At 42.5% G+C, this 21,201-nt stretch overlaps 1 protein-coding gene across 3 annotated transcripts in view; it reads left to right on the top strand.

Moving 5' to 3' along the window:
* Positions 1 to 2,012: 2,012 nt before the first annotated feature.
* Positions 2,013 to 21,201, top strand: part of uba1 (ubiquitin-like modifier activating enzyme 1) — a 35,934-nt gene continuing 16,745 nt past the window's right edge. Inside the window, exons 1-14 of one of the 3 annotated variants that reach the window (XM_084068139.1) lie at positions 2,013 to 2,343; positions 8,444 to 8,560; positions 9,165 to 9,223; positions 9,675 to 9,843; positions 12,139 to 12,276; positions 12,817 to 12,923; positions 14,539 to 14,629; positions 16,014 to 16,146; positions 16,251 to 16,348; positions 16,470 to 16,616; positions 17,345 to 17,521; positions 19,843 to 19,947; positions 20,066 to 20,146; positions 21,001 to 21,153. In XM_084068139.1, coding sequence (XP_083924265.1) covers positions 8,444 to 8,560; positions 9,165 to 9,223; positions 9,675 to 9,843; positions 12,139 to 12,276; positions 12,817 to 12,923; positions 14,539 to 14,629; positions 16,014 to 16,146; positions 16,251 to 16,348; positions 16,470 to 16,616; positions 17,345 to 17,521; positions 19,843 to 19,947; positions 20,066 to 20,146; positions 21,001 to 21,153 — 1,575 coding nt within the window. In that variant the 5' untranslated portion in view covers positions 2,013 to 2,343. Of the gene's footprint in view, positions 2,344 to 6,150; positions 6,388 to 8,443; positions 8,561 to 9,164; positions 9,224 to 9,674; positions 9,844 to 12,138; positions 12,277 to 12,816; positions 12,924 to 14,538; positions 14,630 to 16,013; positions 16,147 to 16,250; positions 16,349 to 16,469; positions 16,617 to 17,344; positions 17,522 to 19,842; positions 19,948 to 20,065; positions 20,147 to 21,000; positions 21,154 to 21,201 lie in introns of those variants that run through there. The other 2 variants (XM_084068138.1, XM_084068140.1) reach the window with 2 other exon arrangements.

The raw sequence follows: 21,201 nt of genomic DNA, 5'->3' as shown, positions 1-21,201 counted from the left end.
TGTGATGGCTGGCGGAGTCGTAGGAGACTCAATGGAAACTCTGGTCATCAAATTACTGGCTTAGGAATGCGACAAAAACAAAAAAAATCTCCATGAATTCAAGGCTTCATGGGGTGTGTAATTGATAGAAAATAAGTCACTTTTTTGGGTGAATTACTCCTTTAAAAGTACTGCGTTGCCACTAAAGTGTTGTGAGAAGCTCCACTGCTGCTAAACAGCTTCCATTTAAAAAATATATATACATTTCCTCACCTTATTGCTACCTACCATAAAAAACCTACCAAGAATGTTTTATTTGTTTATTTATTTATTTAATTCATTTGATTGGTATCCTTAACTGGGCTGTATTGTCTGCAGTATTTGCATATTTTTCTCTTACAAGTGTTTTAAAAAAAGTATTGTCTATGTATGAATTCCTTTCTGCTTTGGATCTATGTAAACAGGTTCTGTGTTTTCCCTCTTCAATAAGTCCTCTGTTAATCTTATGTATCTGTGTTTTAGTGCTCTGTCTGCAACTCTTTCAATAAAAGAAAAGGTTTTGAAGCTGTTTGTGGATATGCTTTTAAACAGACTTCAAACGGACGTCCATCTCAAATTCAAGTACACGGACCATCGCGGCGGTACAAGAAGCTTGATGTGTAGCTTATCCCAGCGTTTCTCAAAGTGGGTGTTGTGGCATCCTAGGGTGCCGTGGCACAAGTCCAGGGGTGCCGTAGAATACTTTGATATTATTTGGAATTTTATCAATATCCCTTCAGTTTAACCACTTAAACCCATCTATCTATATGCTACCTAGTAAAACAGACCTGAGTTGCATTGAATTGGTGCGATCTTTTTTATCTACTCCAAATCTCTTAGCCAAAAATAGCAGATCTACAAGCTCACTGAGCTTGTACATCTGCTATTTTTGGGCGAATGTTACCCCCAGACTAGGGATGCTGGGGTTCAAGGGGTTAAACATCAAATAGGCCTAGCTGTAATTAAAGTTATTTTCAATCTGTCGGAAACGGATATTGTCTCAAACGTTCCTCCTCGTGACATAGGCCTACTGTATATGAGGGGGAAGGATTTACATATTTACGTAGCGTAATATGACATCAATGTAAGGTGCTATATGTATCAATGTAACTCAGGGGTGCCCTGGATGAAAAGGTTTTACAGGCCAGGGTGACCTGAGACAAAAAGGTTTGAGTACCACTGACTGACTGGTCTGTCAACTACTAGATTGGTTCTCAAAGTGGGGTCCGGGGACCCCCAGGCCCCAGGGGTACTTTAGGGGGTTCCAGGGGGTCCCCAGCTAAATGATGGATAGGAACCAAATGGACCCTTATGGGTCTGTAACTCTGAGAGTGTACAAATGGAACCAAATGGACCCTGACGGGTCCATTTATTAATTTCCACAATTAACATTGTTTTTACAATATGAATTGGGGTCCCAGAGATAGAAATGCCATTACATGGGGGTCTGTAGCCTAATGCATGTCAAACTGGGGGTCCTTGAAATTAAAATGGTTGAGAATCACTGCTAGAGCCGTAAAATTTAAATCTTCTCTTATGGGGGTCCCTGGCATAGTTTTTCAAATGGGGGTCCGCGGGCTAATAAGTGTCAATTTGGGGATCCTTGACATGAAAAAGTTTGAGAACCACTGAACTACTCGCGTTACCTACCAACCCTTGCAAAATTCCGTTATGCCTACATGTCCCATGTGGCCCTGCGTGACATGTGGCTGGTCTACTATTATGTAAGCATACGGAGGGGTGGCACAAATATTTAAGCTTTTTAAAACGTAAGAAATATCATTTAAATCACGTAGTCTAGAGAAGCGAAAGCACTATTACACCAAATCAAAACACGGTTGTCCAAATTCAGCGGAACAATCTATATTCTGAGAGTCTTGAGACTTAAAACGTCTTGAGGTCGTACCCCCTCGGTGAGGGGGGCCGGGGTGGTCGCGTCCACACGGTGCACATGTTGCTTGCTTTGCTTTGAACAGAAAGAACTAGTGAGCGTGAGAGGAGACGCGCTGCTGGGAAACAGCCGGTACAGGACACCGGCCAGGCAACCAACCCGTCCACAAGAAGAGAGTCGAGTCGAACCCCGGACCAGAACACATCCCATCAGATCAGATCACATCCCGCCACCAAACCAACCCTCCTCCTTTGACACACCGACCGACTTTTAAGTTTGGCATCAACTTCACTTTGTCGAGTTGTCAAGTTTTTTGACTTTCTTTTGTCAGGTTTTTTGTTTTTGAGACAACCAAAGGTTGCGTTTTGTTTTGGGTTTTTTTCCTTTATTTTTTTTTTGGTACTACAGATCAGGCCGAGTAAATATCGGATGTGGTAAGTTATTATGCACACTTTGCGTTGCGTTTAGCTTACCGTTAACTGTCTGGTGGTGGTTATACGTTTTAGTGGAATTCGTACTTTAATAGTCGCTCTGGCTTGGTGTTGCTCGACAAAAAAACTCCAACTGATAGACTTTTGTTTAGTATCACGTCTCTTTATTATTCTCTCTCGGGACAGAATTCGTGCAAACGACGAAGTATAATAAACGAAGCATTCTTAGCTTATACAGCTAGTTAGGCTACCGTTAGCTTAGTTAGGCTAACAGACTAGCGCCAGTGGGGGAGACAGAGAAAGTCGTTAGGTTGGAGGACCTGATAGCTTTGCAAGCTAGTAGCCTCACTCACTACGCAGTCGTTTATTATAGTCTCTCCCAAATACCCTGGCTCGTTCTTTTCTCCTCAATGCTAACGTTAGCATAGCAGTGCTGCCCCCCTCTCCAACCTCTTCTGTCAAGTTGCTAACGCTAGCCAGCAAGCCGCTGTCACTTAACGGTCGCTTTTTGGTGGCTGTGTGCGATGGACACAATAGATTAGAATGGCGTTAACTAGCCCCAACGTTGCTTTGGCCACTATTAAACGTTGGTTAAAAGCTACCGTTGGTGTGGCTTTCCCCAAGTAACATTCCACAGACACAGGGCATTGTAGGGCACACTACCACAGTGGCAATAATACATAACCACTTGACTATTTCCAACTCGCCGTTGGCCCCAAATACAGTAACATTATAACCGGTCATTAAGGTTAATTTCCCACTGATGGCGTTAATTAACTCTCCAACCAAACCTACGTCACCATTCAATGTCTTATCTTATCTAAGCATGGTGGAAAAATGCATGCATGCATGCTTCTGTCTGGAAGCTTTTCATTGAATGAGCCACATTCGGGGTTCCCCACCATGGCTTCTTCTCCTGACTACATGTGCATCCGTAGAATAAGCCAGGCGGCCCACTTTTCTTCGGCCTGGCTTTGTCATGTCAGACACCGACCCCCCTCCCCCATCACTCCTCTGTGCAGGAGGCCAGGGAGCGAGGAATGCTACTGCTCACCCCCCTAACCCCACCAGTACTGTGTGTGTGGGGGGACCACAGGCTCAGCATCATCCTTCCCCTGGCTGGCCATCTATCTGCTGCAGGGCTGCTGCTTGCATAACTTGCCACCATTTAAGCCCCTTTCGGAACCCCGTATACCTTTTTTCTGTATTTGGGATTGGGATGACGGGATACCGTCATCCCAAATACAAAAAAAGGTATATGGGGTTCCGAAAGAGGCTACTGCCACCAGTGTGTGTGTGTGTGTCACCATCACCGTGTTTGTTTCATTCATTCATTCATTGATTTAATATATAACCGCAGGTGTGCCGTCCGTGCTGAATTCGTGTTAGGAATAATAACGTCTTGAGGGGTAAAAAAACACACACGCACCACACACACACACACACACGCATGTATTGTTTCAGCAACTTGCTGCATCGTTGTAATTTACCGGGACTTATGCACTGCAAATGAATGGTGTACCACGACTAAGCCAATCTGTTCCTTTTTTGGAACAAAGATGCTACAATCACCGCTTCAATTCATATTCTTATCTGATTATTTACATCAACCTGTCTTCTTGGAAGAGAGTGTTGTTTTTCTTATGCAGCCATAGCAAAACGTGCCCTGCTCTGTCTGAGCTCTCATCTTTTCATAACGCAGGTGTTATTATTCCACTAGCAACAATTGTGTTAAAGTATTTAAGCGTTATCCTCCGTTTTATTGTTGGACCTACCTAAGGCTCATTGACCTGGCATGCACATCTGACAGGGCGGGATGTACATTATAGCACCAGTAGCCTAAAGACACCAAGGGTAGATTAGTGACGTCACACGCTGTGGGAAGCCTGTACTTTCATGGGGCCATGACATTAATATGTTATACCTATGCTGCGTTCATACGGCAAATACAAAAGTATTTGTAGCTTTGTATCTGAAGTTGAAACCAGCTCAACTTATTTGTAGCAGTTACGAATGTTGGATGTTACTCTTCATGTCGCTGGAGACCATTGAAAAAGACTGGTAGCCTGTATCTTTTTATCTGCCAGTGTGAACGCATCAATAGTCATATGATTAGATCTGGGAAATCAATGTCACAAAATAATATTGTGATATGAGACTAGATATCTGGAATTATGAATATCTTAATGTATATGGCATAAGTGTTGTATATTCCCCGGTTTCGATCGCTCAAGCTCTTTTCCCCAAAGCAAATAGAGAAAATACTAGGTCATAATGCAACGGCTTGTAGATTGGCTATTTGTTTTATTTAAATAAGTAAAATATGTCCCAATATTGAAGTATTTGTTCAAAAGTATCATGACCGTTGCTTTGTCCATATCACCCAGCCCTACACATGAGCCTTTCCACAAGTATCGCTCGGCAACAAAATGACATACTTTATCAACGTGACAATGCTGAGAGTTTCGCGGTTAAAGTGGTGTCTGAGGACCCCCAGGCCAGGGGTTGTTGACGTGGTGCCAGGGGGTCCCCGGCAAAATAAGTTAATTAAGCATCAGTTCACTTTAACCCTGTAGCTATACACTGGCTATCTGAAAATACTCTACAAGCTTAATGCGTTGTGAGCTTGTAAATCTATTTATAGATGTGTGTGTTTATATATAGATATAGATATATGTATTTATAGACTTTCTTTGTGAAAAATGTGGAATATTATTGAACCATTTTAACATCTTGTGAGGGAGTCCCTGGCATTTTCAGATGGCGGGGGGGGGGGGGTACGTGGCCAAATACATTTAAATTTGGGGGGTTTTAAACGAAGGCCGATGCACAACTCAAAGGTTAGTGACAGGTGTGTAGGGCAACCAGGAAGGTCCAAATGTTCAGAAACGGATCTATGATATCAAAGAAAAAGGTCCCTGAAACATAAAAAAAGGATGCCAAAATTTACATTTCAGTCGTTAGACCTTCCATCAGGACAAACATTTAGGGGGGGGGTAACTCCCCTTATGGGTCTGTAACTCAGAGAGTGTACAAATGGAACCAAATGGACCCTAACGGGTCCATTTGGTTCCATTTGTACACACAAGAGTTGAATTAACATAGATTTTACAATATGAATTGGGGTCCCAGAGATAGAAATACCATGGGGGTCCGTAGCATAATGCATGTCAAACTGGGGGGTCCTTGAAATTAAACTAATTGAAAATCACTGCTAGAGCCGTAAAAATCTTCTCTTAGGGGGGTTCTAGGCATATCTTTTCAAATGGGGATCCGCCGCGGGCTAATAAGTGTCAATTTGGGGGTCCTTGACATGAAAAAGTTTTGAGAACCACTGTTCTAAAGCAGGGGTCTTCAACAGGGGGTCCGGGACCCCTAGGGGGTCCTCAGAGTTAATACAGGGGGTCTGCCAAATCTTTGTGTGTTTTTTTTTTTAACATTAACCACTTGAACCCTAGCATCCCTTTTTTGTTAAAGAGTTATAGGTGTAGAGGGAAAAAAGAGCAGCAGAAGTTTATCTGAAACACAATTTTATACAATATAGAGGGGGTCCCTGCTTCATCTCTCTCTCTCTCAGCTAGGGGGTCCTTGGCCTGAAAACGTTGAAGACCCCTGCTCTAAAGCACTTCCGCAGTAATGTGACCACGTCACAGACTAATCCCTCGGTTCATGTACTGTGGTGTACAGACAGTCCGTTCTCAGCCAACCAGCCAACCCCTTCTTTCCCTGTCGAACGCTTCAGCCCTATGCGTCACACTCCCCTGCTCTCCGCCCCTTCAGCCCTATCTGCCATTTTGGTTTTGTTCCCTGTCTGCAGTCGCAAAGCCAGCAACCAACCAACGCGATTAACATTGGACTCTCTCTCTCAGCTGAAAAAAAAAAAACGACATAGTGACTCGACATTATAGCCAACCCCGCATTGCGTTTGGGTTTTTTCTCCTCTAACCGGCTGAATCCAACCATCGTTATAGTTGTTGACACCCTCCGGAACATCTAAAGGAAGAGGAGCGGTTTGCTTTGAGAAGAAGGGACAGAGAAGGATTATTGGTAAGACAAGAGAGAGACAAATCAATGGGGGCACACGAGTGCTTGCTAGTCTTTCATTCGGCAAAGAAATGGCTGCTTAACAATAAAAGTTAGTGTATTTCTAACAATGTTAGGATCGGTAGTTAAAACTGCTTAACCATCCATGCGGTCGCTCGTCCGTGTGTTTTTAGCTATTAAAACGAAGCTATTGTCATTGATGGAAGGGAGAGAGCAGGTTGCTACCCGACAAGCCTCCAGCTAGCAGAGAGACCGTGAACTTGTGTTGTTCCGCACTGGGTCTGGGTGGAAGAAGGCCTCTAGTCCCCCCAGACCCAGTCCGCTAGAGATCTAGTGGATCCCGGCTGGAAGTCCCGTGTTTTCTGCCTTGCTATAAGTTATTAATGTTCACCACCGTGTCAGTAGAATGACCACAAGCCTGAAATCACTTATGTGATTATTACCCAGCGGTTAAACACGACCTACTTCTTCCTCCTCCTCCGTAGTCCCTTTGTGTGTTGCTGTTTTTTTTAGAACATTATGGTCTTTTAATTTGATTTGAAAATGGGCTAATAATTAATATCGTCAGATGGGAATGTATTTAAGCGAACGGGGCGTAATCCGAAACCTCGGGGAGCTTTGCTGTATCATTCTCGATGCCTTCATTTTCGCTTTGGTGGCTCAGTGGTAATAAATCCGGATCATAATCTGCCTGGGCGTGAATATGTTGGGTGTCTTTTTTTTTTCTTCCTAATTCTCGTTTGCTATAGCTTTCATCCTATGAAAAAAAAATGGTTTATTTGATTTAGCATAATAATAAAAATGTTATGGTACATGATAGCCAGAAGTTTCACTTCGGGCAACGCAGGGGAGCCGCATTGGATGCGGAAATTCTGGTTTGTCTTGTTGGCCGCCTGTTAGGAGAATCGATCCTTTAATACAGTGGTTTTCTACCTTTTTGGGCGTCAAGGACCCCTAAATTGACACATATTAGCCCACGGACCCCCATTTGAATAGATATGCCAGGGACTCAACCATTTTGATTTCTTGGGGGTCCCAATCTACACTGTAGCATCATCATTAGTGTTCATTTAACTGGTCCATTTGGTTCCATTTGTATACTCTCAGAGTTACAGACACATAAGGGTCAATTTGGTTTCTAACTATTAATTTGGCTGGGGACCCCCTGGAACCCCCTCAAGGACCACTGGTGGTCCCCGGACCACTGGTTGAGAACCAATGCTTTAATATCATGCGGCCTGTGTTTCAGTTCTGCAAGTAACTTGTCTCAAGCCACGATGTAATAGCGACACTTGCAAATGCAACCTGGATTTGTTTTTATAATAATAGCTCTACAAATAAATGCATGTTGTTTCTTAGCCACTTATATTATTACACATGATGGCGTGGCCCTTGCCTTCTCTACACCTGCGAGTCATTGTTAAAGTGTTGCACCCTGCTCTCTGCTCTAGTCTACCGCAGTGAAGTTCTAATGATTCAGCTCTTTTGTTGGAACAAGGTGGGCGGTCCCCTACATAATAATAAACAATACCGGGTACATAAACAAGCCACCTCTGTGTCTCAGAGTATGAAAAGAGCATGATAATGCTCGCTATTCATGTCTCTTCCCAGGGCTCAGTGCGTTTTCTACCAGATTTTTTTTGCTTTGGCATGCAGCCAGCCCCAGCTGCTACCCCCTGAAACTAGAAATCCTTTCTTTCTCCCCCCAACATGAAAGGGATTGGATAGCATTTAGATGAAGATGAAATCATAAAATACTACCTTTATATCCCCCTTTTTTAGCAATTTAAAATATTTTACATGGTGCCATTGAAAACCACTATCATGCCCTTTATAAATGTCAATTTCGATTCGAACTGTTGTCCCTTTTCGTACATAATGTCCTTGTTGGGGTCACTGACATCCTTATTTTTCATAGTGGCGTCATTACTGGTTGCATATGAATGACACAGTAATAGGAACTCTCAAATCGATGTTGGAGACTGTTAGCCGCTAGTTGATAAATTTGCTTGGAAAATGAATGTTCCGTAATGTACCGTGCGTGTGTGTTTGCACGCAGATGTCCAGCTCGCCGCTGTCCAAGAAGCGTCGCTTGTCAGGAACAGAGACGAAGACGGGATCCCACTGCTCCTCCTCTAACTCTGTCAGAACTGAACTGTCCCACACACCTGCCAACGTAAGTACACACACGCACACACTAGGGATGGGACGATAATCGTTATTATCGTTTATCGTGGTTAAAAAAAAAACACTCACAATAATCGTATCGTGGAGATTTTAATTTATCGTGAAATTGTCCTCATTCATACACTAGGATGAATTGGCTTTTGTTGAGCTGCAAATTCAGTACCACTTAAACCCTCTGATAAAACAGACCTGTAAAGGGCGCATTTGGTACACTTATTTCACTCTACACAAATCAATTCGCCAAAAATAGATCTACAAGCCACGAGCTTGTAGATCGTCTATTTTTGGAATAGACTAACGTTCCCCCCCAGAATAGGGATGCTGGGGGTTGGAAGTGGTTAACAAAAATGGCATTTTAAGTTTTAAGCATAGTTTTGATTATCGCGATATCGTGAATCGCAATTATTTTTGCCACAACAATCGTGATGTGTAATTTTCATTTCGTCCCATCCTTAACACACACACACACACACCTGTCAGAACAGAACTGTCCCACTCACCTGCCAATGTGAGGGCTCACACACGGGCACACGCACCATTGGTACTGGCAAAACATGCAACATAAACTGACATTTGCCATTTTTCCTCTCCAGGGCATGGCTAAGAATGGCAATGATGCTGAGATCGATGAGGGCCTGTACTCCAGACAACTGTAAGTCCTTTCATATAAGCCTCATCAAGCAAGCTGGCAGACATTTTAGCCTCATGAACCCTATATACGTTTCCTTGGCTGGGGGTCCCCCAGGGGTCCGAACTTGGGTCCCCTCCTTTTTCGCTATCGACATCAAATGTCTTTGCTGAAAATAGCCGATCTACAAGTTCACAACGCGTCGTTAGCATGTAGATCTACTATTTTTGGATTAAATTGGTATCCTGACCTGAAAATTTATTTTCTGTATACTAAAGAGCAGGAGAGATGGGGAGACTCCTTTACGGGGAGACACTATAGCAATGAGTAGAGACACTATAGCAATGAGTACTATCAGAATATAGAACTATTTATTTAACATTTATTTTAACATAAATAAATATAATTGGACCTTTTTGGTTTTGTCAATGCATTGTGGCTACATGTGTATAATGGTGCTTATGTCGTCCTGCAGTTATGTGCTGGGCCATGATGCCATGAAGCGCATGCAGAACTCCAATGTCCTCATCTCCGGCATGAGAGGCCTTGGAGTGGAGATCGCTAAGAATGTCATCCTGGCAGGAGTCAAAAGTGTCACCGTGCACGACCACGGTGTCGCGGAGTGGAGAGACCTCTCCTCACAGGTGAGTTTGTTAATTGCAGCACACCTTTTTAGTTAATTTGTCACGGTTATTAAATTGAGTTTTTATGGTGTGGCTCTGCAGGAGGCTAGCCGTCTGTAAGAGTGTCAGTGTGTGTCCAAAACGGGCAGCAGGACCAAATGTCTTGAGCACATGCCAGTAGGCCACAGAAGTACCTCCACTACCCTTCCCCCCACCATTTGTTTTTATAGAAAAAAATGGGCCTCTGATCGAGCTGAAACCTTGCTCAAGTCATACTTGATACAGGTCATAACCGGCTGATGTCATCGATTACCTGGCGTCACGTCCTGGCCATATGAAGTTTGAGATCCACATTGGACCTACGTATACACGTATGGATCCACATGATTCGATTTTTTTTGATACATGAAACTGAAAGGTCAATATAATGGTATTATTATTCATTCTGTTGCAGCCATCTAACAATAGGGCCGCAGCAAGCCCCTCCCTTACTTACCATGACTGACCTAGATTTAGCAGTCTGTGTGTAGCCCGTGCTAGAGGGGCATAGACTGGTAGTGAAGAGAAGGCCTGTTGGACAACATTGCAGTGGAAAACAAATGACCATGGCCTGTTGTCAGACTACAGCCTGATTTATACTTAGTCCTACGATGGTGTCGTGCGCTGAAAATAGCCGATCCACAAGCTCACATCCGCGACGCATTGGAGCTGGATGGGAGTGGATCAGCTATTTTCAGCGCGTGACACAGTCGTACGACGGAGCATAAAGTTGGCACCATGAGTTTGGCTTGTTCAGTTTGCGCCCAATCTACTAAATGGAGGAACGGATATCCCTGTTGTATTGAGTGTAGATGAAACGGTGACACTGTATTTAAAATACTTTTTTCTTTACCTGATGCGACTAAAAGTAGTTCTGAGAAACCCAGCTCCATATATGCACATTGACACAGTCCCATAGGCTATATTTATCATGATTCATTTATTCTAGCGAAATCGCTTTGATCCATTTGAATCTGCTCTGGTACACATTCCTCATTATTGACAGCAATTATTATTTGATCAGTCCCTCTATAATATGTTGTAGGGATGCACTATTAACTCATTCACTGCTAGACTTATTTCTGGCTGCGTTTGCCCGCTGCCAAAGATTTTTCATTGTAAAAAAAGAAAGTACACAGGAGCCGAGATACAGAATTTTTAAGTAATAAGTTAACCAGGACGTGGATAGGAGTCTAGATCTTCGAGAAATTATGTCTCCTGGGTCTGTGGGTCAAAAAATAAATAAATATACGGTATATATATTTTTTGAAAATTTAGAATTGTTTTTTACGTCAGTGGCAGTATTGGTAAACGGGAATAATTACGTTTATTACGTCAGTGGCAGTGAATGAGTTAAGACGTCCTATCAGTATCTGCAATATCGGCCTAAAAATACGATGGTGGTTCGATCAAATAATATATCAGTTTTAGCCAATATTTTATTTTAGAATATTTGTTTTAATGTGAAGCTTTTGTGATGATGGCTGCAGATTCAATCTGTGTTTTCTGGGGAAGCTTTCCAAAGGGTTAACACACGTTGGACAAGTTGCAAAAGTAAAACAAAATTTACATTGCTTGAACTCAGGGCCTCACGCAACCTGTCGTAGTGTGCGTGTAGGGAGAAGCGGCCCTGCTTGAACTAATATGTGCATCAATTAGCCTAATAAATCAGATAATATGAATGCGCTGTTCTTTTGAAATCTGCATTTGCACCCAGAATAGGCTCTATGCACAGCAGCCATATTGGAAAGAAATTGGGCCTCTTCTTACTTCCTTCACAGGTGTTACCAATGATACTAATGAAGGCTCTGTTCCATTCTGGTCAGGGTGCTGACATTGTGCATGTTGGCTCACTAGAAACACTCCATTTTGGTTCCCAAATGGCCCCTTGTGGTGGGCGTGTAACTCTGAGAGTGTACAAATGGAACCAAATGGACCCGTAAGGATCCATTTGGTTCCATTTGTACACTCTCAGAGTTATGGGGGTCCTTGGCTTGAAAATAAGACAACCACTATGCCACACTAAATGGAACAGAGCCTTAATTAGTATCATTGGTAACACCTGTGAAGGAAGTAAGGAAGGGGCCCAATTCATTCCCAATATGGCTGCTGTGCATAGAGCCTATTACAGTTACTGCATAACCGGTGTAAGGTAAACCCTACTGGAAACCTTTATTGCGGTGTTGGTTGATTTGACCATGCAATTCATCGTTAATCGGATGTCGACCAACCCGTTCAATATCGTGCCTCCCTAAAATGTTGTTTGTTTGTCGTCAGTTCTACCTGCGGGAAGAGGACCTAGGTAAGAACAGGGCAGAGGTGAGTCAGACTCGTCTGGCCGAACTCAACAGCTATGTCCCCGTGGCGGCCTACACCGGAGCCCTCGCAGCAGAGGACTACCTCACTCAATTCCAGGTACTGTATATGTTCGCTACCAGCACTTTTAACCCATTAAGACCGGGAGCGCATCTGTGTCATTTCAAGATTTCTTTGGGCTATAAAAAAATAGCAAATGTACAAGCTCAAGATGTAGGCAACTCGGTGCCGCGCTATGAGCTTGTAGATCTGCTATTTTTGAAAAAATTTGAAAATGTGTGCAAATCTTTTAATATGTATATATTTTTAAAGCAAACATTTTTAACTCCAATCTTTGCTTCTGGGGGCCCCTGGAACAACATATTTTGAGATGGGGGTGGGGGGGGGTGTCCGCATTTGGCCACGGACCCCCATCTCAAAATACTTTGTTCCGGGGACCCCCCAGAAGCAAAGATTGGAGTTAAAAATGTTCGCTTGAAGTATGTATTCAAATATTTTCACTAATTTTCACGATTTAAAAAAAGAAAATTGCAGATCTACAATCTCAAGACACACAGATGCGTTCCCGGTCAATGTGGGTCATGTGGATGAAAACGTGTGACTTTTTGACATTTTGTTTTCTTTTGTCCTGTGCCCTAGGTGGTAGTGCTGACCAACTCCAGTCTGGAGGAGCAGCATCAATTAGGTGAACTTTGCCACAGCAAAGGAGTCAAGTTGGTCATCGCAGACACACGGGGACTGTTCGGGTAAGAGTCTTAACCCATTAAGACCTGGAACTGTGTCATTTTTAGATTTGAGCTAAAAAGCATTATTTTACACTTTGGGCTATTCAAAAATAGCAGACATACAAGCTCGTAGCGCGGCACCGAGTGCCGCGCTACGAGCTTGTAGATCTGCTATTTTTGAAAAATCGTGAAAATGTGTGCAAATCTTTGAATATATATATTTTTAAAGCGAACAGTTTTTAACTCAAATCTTTGCGTCTGGGGGTCCCTGGAACAATATATTTTGATGGGGGTCCGCGGCCAAATACATATAATTTTGGGGGTCCTTGACATGAAAAAGATTGAGCACCACTGATAGAGAAACATACGTTTTTCAGAATACTGTTGAGATTTAGGAGACATGTAGAATCGGCTTCAGGTCTCAATGGGTTAAATGTGCCTTTTAAAACTCGCTAAAACCTTCCACGGTTGAGAACCACTGGTGCACATGTCCCAAACACGATTCAATCAGAGCCACAGTAGCTCCTCCCGATAGCAAACGATAGAGCTACAGTAATTGGTGCCATTCTCTTGTGAAAACACTACAAAACAACCCAGTAACCGCAAACTACACCAACTATATACCCACAGTGTAAAAACAAACTGAACTGCATATTTTACATGTTTTTGTAGCCATGCTAGTTATTTGGGTAGCAAATGTACACAAGGAAAGGACATTTCCCTCCCGTAAACCGTGCACAATTCATAGTCCTTAGAATGTGCGGGATTGATGGAGGTATGTGAGGATATCCTTGCAGGCTTAAACTGGTTCAACAGCTCTTCTCAAGAGGGTCGTTCATCTGGAGCGTTATAGTATGAACCAGATGAACTCTAGCCTCCCTATGCATGTCATAATGGGTGAACATTCAGCAAAAATATTCCTTTTGCTAAAATATTTTATGTAGAGGGAAAAAAATGAAGGGAGCAAGTATAGATCTGCAAGCTCAAAACGCGACACACTGCAGCGCGTTTTGAGCTTGTAGATCGGCTACTTTTGCTACTTTTGTGTGACATAAAAAATTATGCAGATAAGAGGTGTCTGCTTGATAATATATGCAATGTGGCCCTCTGGAGTGAGTGTGGAAATATAGTAGCCCTCTCCATCATCAAAGTTGCCCACCCCTGTTCTATGGTCAGAGTGGCCCGATGTGGTTGCCGTCCATGCAAAGCATTGAATGACCTGAATGAATGAAACCCTGCCCGCAATCGTGACATAACTAACCATATGATTTACTGAGGGGGGGAGTTCAATGAACAAGAAAGACGAAAGACAAAGACAAACGTCTATGTGGAGGCCTATACACACCGTCCGCACCAGAAGAAGACGCATGTCTTTTTGCATCGGCGGTGCTCAAAACGTACTACTTCTTGAGTATGCTATGTTTTGGAATTTAAAATAAGATTATTTTTCAAGTTGTAGCCAGTTTGTTGCAATTAAAATTGCAGCTGTGATTAATAAATGCTTAACATTTTTTTCACCCTTCTCTTAGCCGTCCTGTGTCCTGCTGTGGCACATAATGTGGCTTAATTCTTTAATTTACGTTGTTTGTCTGTCCATGAGTTTCTAATATTGGCTTATGTCTGCTTTGTTTTGTAGCCAGTTGTTCTGCGACTTTGGTGAGGAGATGGTGGTGTTCGACTCCAACGGAGAGCAGCCTCTGAGTGCCATGATCTCCATGATCACCAAGGTTAGTCGATGCATTTGACCACCCAGGGCATGAACAAACCCCTAGCTACTGTGATGTTTCATCACTTAATGGGAAGAGTGTGATAATAATAACATTTATTTGTATAGCACCTTTCCTACAGGGCTGCAGTTCAAAGTGCTTCAATCACATGCAGGACAGAATTCAAATACTTCACCATTAAGTGAAATAAGTCGGATATAGAAATGAACATGGCAAACACCAGGCAAAACACAGAATATACGTAGGCATTGAACTTTCAATCATGGGCTAAAGAGGACAGGCATAGGATTAGAATAGTCAACACAAATAATAAAAATCACACCCAGTGTGGGTGGGCGGTGTGTGGTCATCACAACATGACTCACTTTAAAAAAAGGATAAATGACTTTTTTTAAAGTCCATACCGCTATTCATAGGGCTGCACATGTGTCATGTGTTTCGCTAGCCAATCACAGTCCTGAATTTGCAAAGTCAGCCAATCACATTACAGTTAGTGGTGATGACACTAGCTGTAATGTGATTGGCTGACTTTGCAAAAGTATCGATTTGCATTAACAATGGAAGGGTTAGGGGGTATACAAATCTTTTGGTCGGTGTCCAAAACTCACTTAGAGGGGGCGGCTACACCGCCCCAAAAATCACACCCAGTGTGAAGTGGGCGGTGTGGTCACAGTGGTCATCACAGTGACGGAAGTTCACTTATGAAAAGTAATATTTTTCGTCCACAATGGGTGATTCACTTAAAAAAAAACATAAATTTGTTTTTTTTTAAGTGCATAGTCCTATTTAGAGGGCTATGCACATGTGTCACGTGTTTCACTAGCCAATCACAGTCCTGAATAGTCAGCCAATCATATTACAGCTAGTGGTCATCACAGTGATGGAAGCTCACTTAAAGAAAAGTATAGACTTGCATTGAATGTGTAGGGGTTAGGGGTGTACAATGGTGGCCAATCACGGTGCAGGGTTATTCAATGACTTAAAATCATAGACAGGAAACATATTAATAAAGTGCTGAGGAACCATATAAGGTGCTGAGAGAGGACTAACCGAAAACATGCTAGGAGAAGGCTAACCTAAAGAGGTGTGTCTTAAGCTTATGTTTAAAAATGTCGGTGAAGTTAGCCTCTCTAACTTCCCCAGAAATTATGTTCCACAGTTTTGGTGCATAGAAAGAAAAAAAGCTGCCTCTCCTATTTTCTTTTGTGGGTGCTGAGTTGTGTCAAGTAGACCTGCTGTGGAGGAGCTCAATGCTCTGGATGGAGTGTATGGCAACACAAAGTCTGTAATGTATGCAGGGCCTTGGCCGTTGAGTGCTTTGTAAACTATGCGTAGGTAGCCAGTGATATGCAAAGCCGTTTGGTCACACTGTTTGTTTCTCCAGGATGCTGCTGGTGTTGTGACATGTCTGGATGAAGCTCGTCATGGGTTCGAGAGCGGAGACCACGTCACCTTCACCGAAGTTCAGGGTATGACGGAGCTAAACAGCTGCAAGCCCGTGGAAATCAAGGCTCTGGGTAAGACACATTTCCACGTAGTAAATGTTGACACAACGTTGGATGGATTTTGAGGTTCCCGAGTTGGTGATCATTTAACACGTCTGTCGTCTTTCTGTACTCAGGTCCCTACACCTTCAGTATCTGCGACACAACTGGCTTTACTGACTATGTGAGAGGGGGGATTGTGGCCCAGGTCAAGATGCCCAAAAAGATTGCTTTCGTAAGTGGCTCCCTTTTTTTTTTTTACTGCGTCAAAGCAACTGCAAGGTCACCGACGTGACAAGTTGACGACCCTGGCCATATCTCACTTTGCTGCGTTGTATGTATGTCTACCTGTGCAGAAATCGTACTCAGCCTCCCTGGCCGAGCCAGAGATCACAATGACGGACTTTGCCAAGTTTGAACGTCCAGGACAGCTGCACGTGGCCTTCCAGGCTCTTCACGCCTTCCAGAAGAAAAACGACCGCCTCCCCAAGCCCTGGAACCAGGTAACTCGGTCTGAAGTTTTTTCTATTTGGAACGGTGCAATTACATGGAAGTTTAAGATGACCTCTGTCAGGAAAGGTTTGAAAGGCATAGTGTAATGCATTGTATACATGCATTGAACACAATGCATAGAATAAGCATTAACCCATTAAGACCTGAAGCTGATTCTACAAAATGTCTTCTAAATCCTAACTTAAAAAAAACAACCTTGTGTTACTATGTTATGTTATGTTATGTTTTATTTATTTGATATGGACATCACAATTACATTGGACAAAACCAGATGCATTGTTTACAGTGTATATAGCACGAGTGCTAATTTTCAACACCTGTCCAGTGTCAGTGTCAGTGGTTCTCAAACTTTTTCATGTCAAGGAGTCAGGACCCTCAAAATGATATGTATTTGACCGCGGACCCCCATCTTAAAATATTCTGTTCCAGGGACCCCCCCAGAAGCAAAGATTTGAGTTAAAAATGTTTCTTTAAAATAATATGTATTCAAAGATTTACACACGTGTTTCCGATTTTTCATAAATAGCAGATCTACAAGCTCGTAGTGCGGCACTCTGTGCCGCGCTATGAGCTTGTAGATCTGCTATTTTCGAATAGCCAAAGTTTAAAATAATGCTTTTTTTTAGCTCAAATGAAAAAGTGACACAGATGCTCTCCAGGTCATGGTAATGGGTTAAGAAGTGAAAATGTTCATGTGCTGAATTGCTGTGTATTCCAGGCTGACGGTGACGAGTTGGTGACGTTGGCTAAGGACGTGAACTCGGCCCTGACGGGGTCGGCTAAAGTAGAGACGCTGGACGAAGCCCTGGTCAAGAAGTTTGCCTACGTCTCCGCCGGTGACCTGGCACCAGTCAACGCTTTTATTGGTGGACTGGCCGCACAGGAAGTCATGAAGGTAAGCGGACTCGTCGTCATGCTGCATGAATTCACCAGACTGAGATTTGATGGATTACATCAAATCTCTTGTATCTCAGAATACAAATTTGCATTTGTTTTCTGTACTGTAAATGCAATGTATGTGTAATTGTGTATGTATTTAAGTTTGCCCCCCCCCCCCCGGTCTTATTTTCTAAGCCGTTAGATGGCAGGCGATAACATCAGTGGCTAATTTAACACATTGACTGTCAGAGTTATTCATAATGTACTCACCCCTGTGCCAGCGATTTTTGTGTTTTTTTTTTGTTATTTTGTAATTTTTCATTCAAATAGTTTGTCTGGCTGCGGTTTTAAACACACACGACAGATCGACCAGCAGAGAGCAGCAGATCGACACCTTGATCACTCGCTCACTCGCTCGACCCCCCCCAAACAGGCTCAAACAGTCCATACGTCATAACCGGATGTGACGTTTTCGCAGATCGCCGATCGGGCTTCAGACCGTTGGAATACACGACGACGATAACTGTTCGTCATCCAGACTAAAGAAAATAGAACTAGAGCTCTCCGTTCTATTTTTATACCGTGTGAAAAAAACGTGTTTTTCCCTATTCTGGCCTAAAATGCCCTAAAAAAAGGCCTTCCAAGAACCGGAAACGGAATCTGCGTCATGAATCCGAAACCCGGTGAGTGTGAAGTAAACAGAAAACGAAAACTGATGATGAAAAATTCACAGAACAGCGCGATCACAGATTAAACAACGAAAAGACGAAAGAACGCATATATGCGATCTTGGCAATCAATGTGTTAAGAACAGGAACTTGCGACAGACCGCCTTAGATATAATAACTATATTGCTAATAAAGGTTAAGAAGGATTTGTGTGTTATAACTAAAACTGCATAATGCAATCAAATCAAATGTCACAGGCACAGATATAAATACTTGCGTAATCATTTTGTGCAGGCCGCACCCTTGAATGTTGCACTTGGAGGACGTTTACTTAATTAAAAAGTGAAGGGGGAAAAAAAACGTTTTTAAAATTCCGGAGACAGACAGTTGTGCTCTTTCATTTCAAAGAGAAAAACAAGCTCTTTCATTGAACAGCAGTTCTTTCATTCTTCAAGGTGTCTTCTCAGATATGAAAAGAACGGTGTTTTTAAGGCACGAGAAACACTCTTGTGTGTTTGTCATCCTAAAATCTAAAGAGGAAAACAACGTTAAAGGATAAAATGGCACAAGAACTGTGTGCTCATCCTAGCTGTTTTCATCAATGCAAAGTCATCTTTCTATTGATTACACTATTCCCGTCAATGCAAAGTCATCTTTCTATTGATCACACTGAGAGGTTCAGCACCACAGTGCACCCTGCTGCCTGACACGTGATGTTCTGTGCCTGTTATTCAATCGCATCATGGATTAAAGTATAATGAGCATTCTTCAAAGTTTAATATGCATTCTTCAGGCAGGGTTAAATTCTCTTATTTAGACATTACAGCCTATATGTGAGTGACAGACATCGTAAATGATGTACAATAATTTACAGGCCATTGTTGGTGGGTCAGTTCTGGTCGGCGGGCGGTCTTTTGCCTACCACATACTGTACATAAAAATTGATGTCAAAGACTTCTCTCAATTTGACATGTTTCATAAAGTTGTGTCTTCTCATTTTTCTGTTCACTTAGATACTTCAGCTCAGAAATAACCAGACCATTAATTGACCATTTATTGACTATTACCATATTAACCATTAACCATATATGCAATGATATTGCATTGAAGTTTGGCGGTGTGACTCTGCTCATGTGATTTTACAGATCTGAAATCACAAACCCCCCCAGAGCAGAGCATAAGATACAGTTTTAGTTTTACATAACATTGAACATGGGGTGGAGGGAATTTGAAAACAGCAGCTATACACCCAGCTTAGACAGCGAAGCACGTAGACTGAACAGAGAACAGAGGCTGCTTAAATGAACCGCCAGAGTTGCACTGTGGGTATGAGGGCGTGAGTGAGTTGGCTTGTAGCGAATGAAAATGGCAAGAGGTTGAACGTACTGACTTAAAGGAGTACGACTGTATAACTTGTTAGCAAATGTGGGGGGGGTCCGGGGAGTGTGAATGAAGTATATAAACATTCTGCCTTCCGTGTCTATGAACTATCGTTACACTGAATTTATTGAACCTTTATATCAGTCAAGGCAGCATCTTATCAGTATACAATTAGTTTGTTTTGTGGTATTATCTCTTATCTCTCATTAGACAAGTTCTGACATGCTAGTGAATCTCTGCATGTATTGGTTTTTAATGCCATTTTCACCATGTCCTGGTACTCCTTTAGGCGTGCACAGGAAAGTTCATGCCAATGATGCAGTGGCTGTACTACGATGCCTTGGAGTGCCTGTCTGAAGACGACCCTACGCTCACAGAAGAGGATTGCAGTCCTGTAAGTGCTTACATAACACACAATACACAGACTAATAACCAATGTATTTATTATTGGTGATGAATGATCAGCTCTCTAAACCATCTTCCTGTCTTGGTCTGTTTTTTTCCCCACCCAGAGGAACTGTCGTTACGATGGCCAGATTGCAGTGTTTGGGTCCAAGCTGCAGGAGGCACTAGGCAAACAGCGCTACTTCCTGGTGAGTCAGCCAATCACGGTGTAGACACCTTTATTACTGGTGTTCTGTTGCCTGGGAGAATTTATCTTTGGCGTTTTTTTTACCCCGCTAAAGCCTAAAAATAATCTGCCCAGAACAACGAGACCAGCATTTGGGTTGTTCTCTTGAATATGGTACATTGATATTGCCTCCCCAAATTCCCTCATAGAATTTCAAATGGTTCATGGATATAGGACTGCAACTGTCAATTAGAGGCTTTTAGATTGTTTTTATTTTTATATATTAACCCATTGAGGCCTGAGGTTCCGATTCTGCAAAATGTCTTCTAAATCCTAACGGTTTTCTGAAAAACGTATGTTTCTATTTCTGTGATTTTCAAACTTTTTCATGTCAATGAGCCCAAAATGATATGAATTTGGCCGCAGACCCCCATCTCAAAATATTTTGTTCCAGGGACCCCCAGAAGCAAAGATTTGAGTTAATGTTTGCTTTAGAAGAATATATATATATTCAAAGATTTGCACACATTTTTGCGATTTTTCAAAAATAGCAGATCTACAAGCTCGTAGCGTGGCACTCGGTGCCGCGCTATGAGCTTGTATATCTGCTATTTTTGAATAGCCAAACTGTAAAATAATGCTTTTGCTCAAATGAAAAAGTGACACAGATGCGTTCCAGGTTTTAATGGGCTAACAAATCAACACAAAACAAATGATATAATCTACATACTTAATTAGTCAGATTTTATATTGTCTAATTTAGAAAACCTATTTTATATTTATATATGTTTTTATAATTGATTGATTGGATGAACTATTGCACCCCTACATGGTTATATATACCCTGCTCATTGTGTGACCTATTGACCATGTCAGGTTGGGGCCGGCGCCATTGGCTGCGAGCTTTTGAAGAACTTTGCCATGATTGGTCTTGCTGGTGGGGACGGTGAGGTGATTGTGACGGACATGGACACCATAGAGAAGTCCAACCTCAACAGACAGTTCCTCTTCAGACCCTGGGATGTCACGGTTAGTAACACAGGGTTTACTGGATGCGTGAATGCTTAAAAAAAGGTT

The sequence above is a fragment of the Gymnoscopelus microlampas genome (genome assembly GCF_963454915.1).
Source record: "Gymnoscopelus microlampas genome assembly, chromosome: 10".
Lineage (NCBI taxonomy): Eukaryota > Metazoa > Chordata > Actinopteri > Myctophiformes > Myctophidae > Gymnoscopelus > Gymnoscopelus microlampas.
The sequence above is the reverse complement of the archived record's forward strand: the minus strand, read 5'-3'. Positions and strand labels throughout refer to the sequence as shown.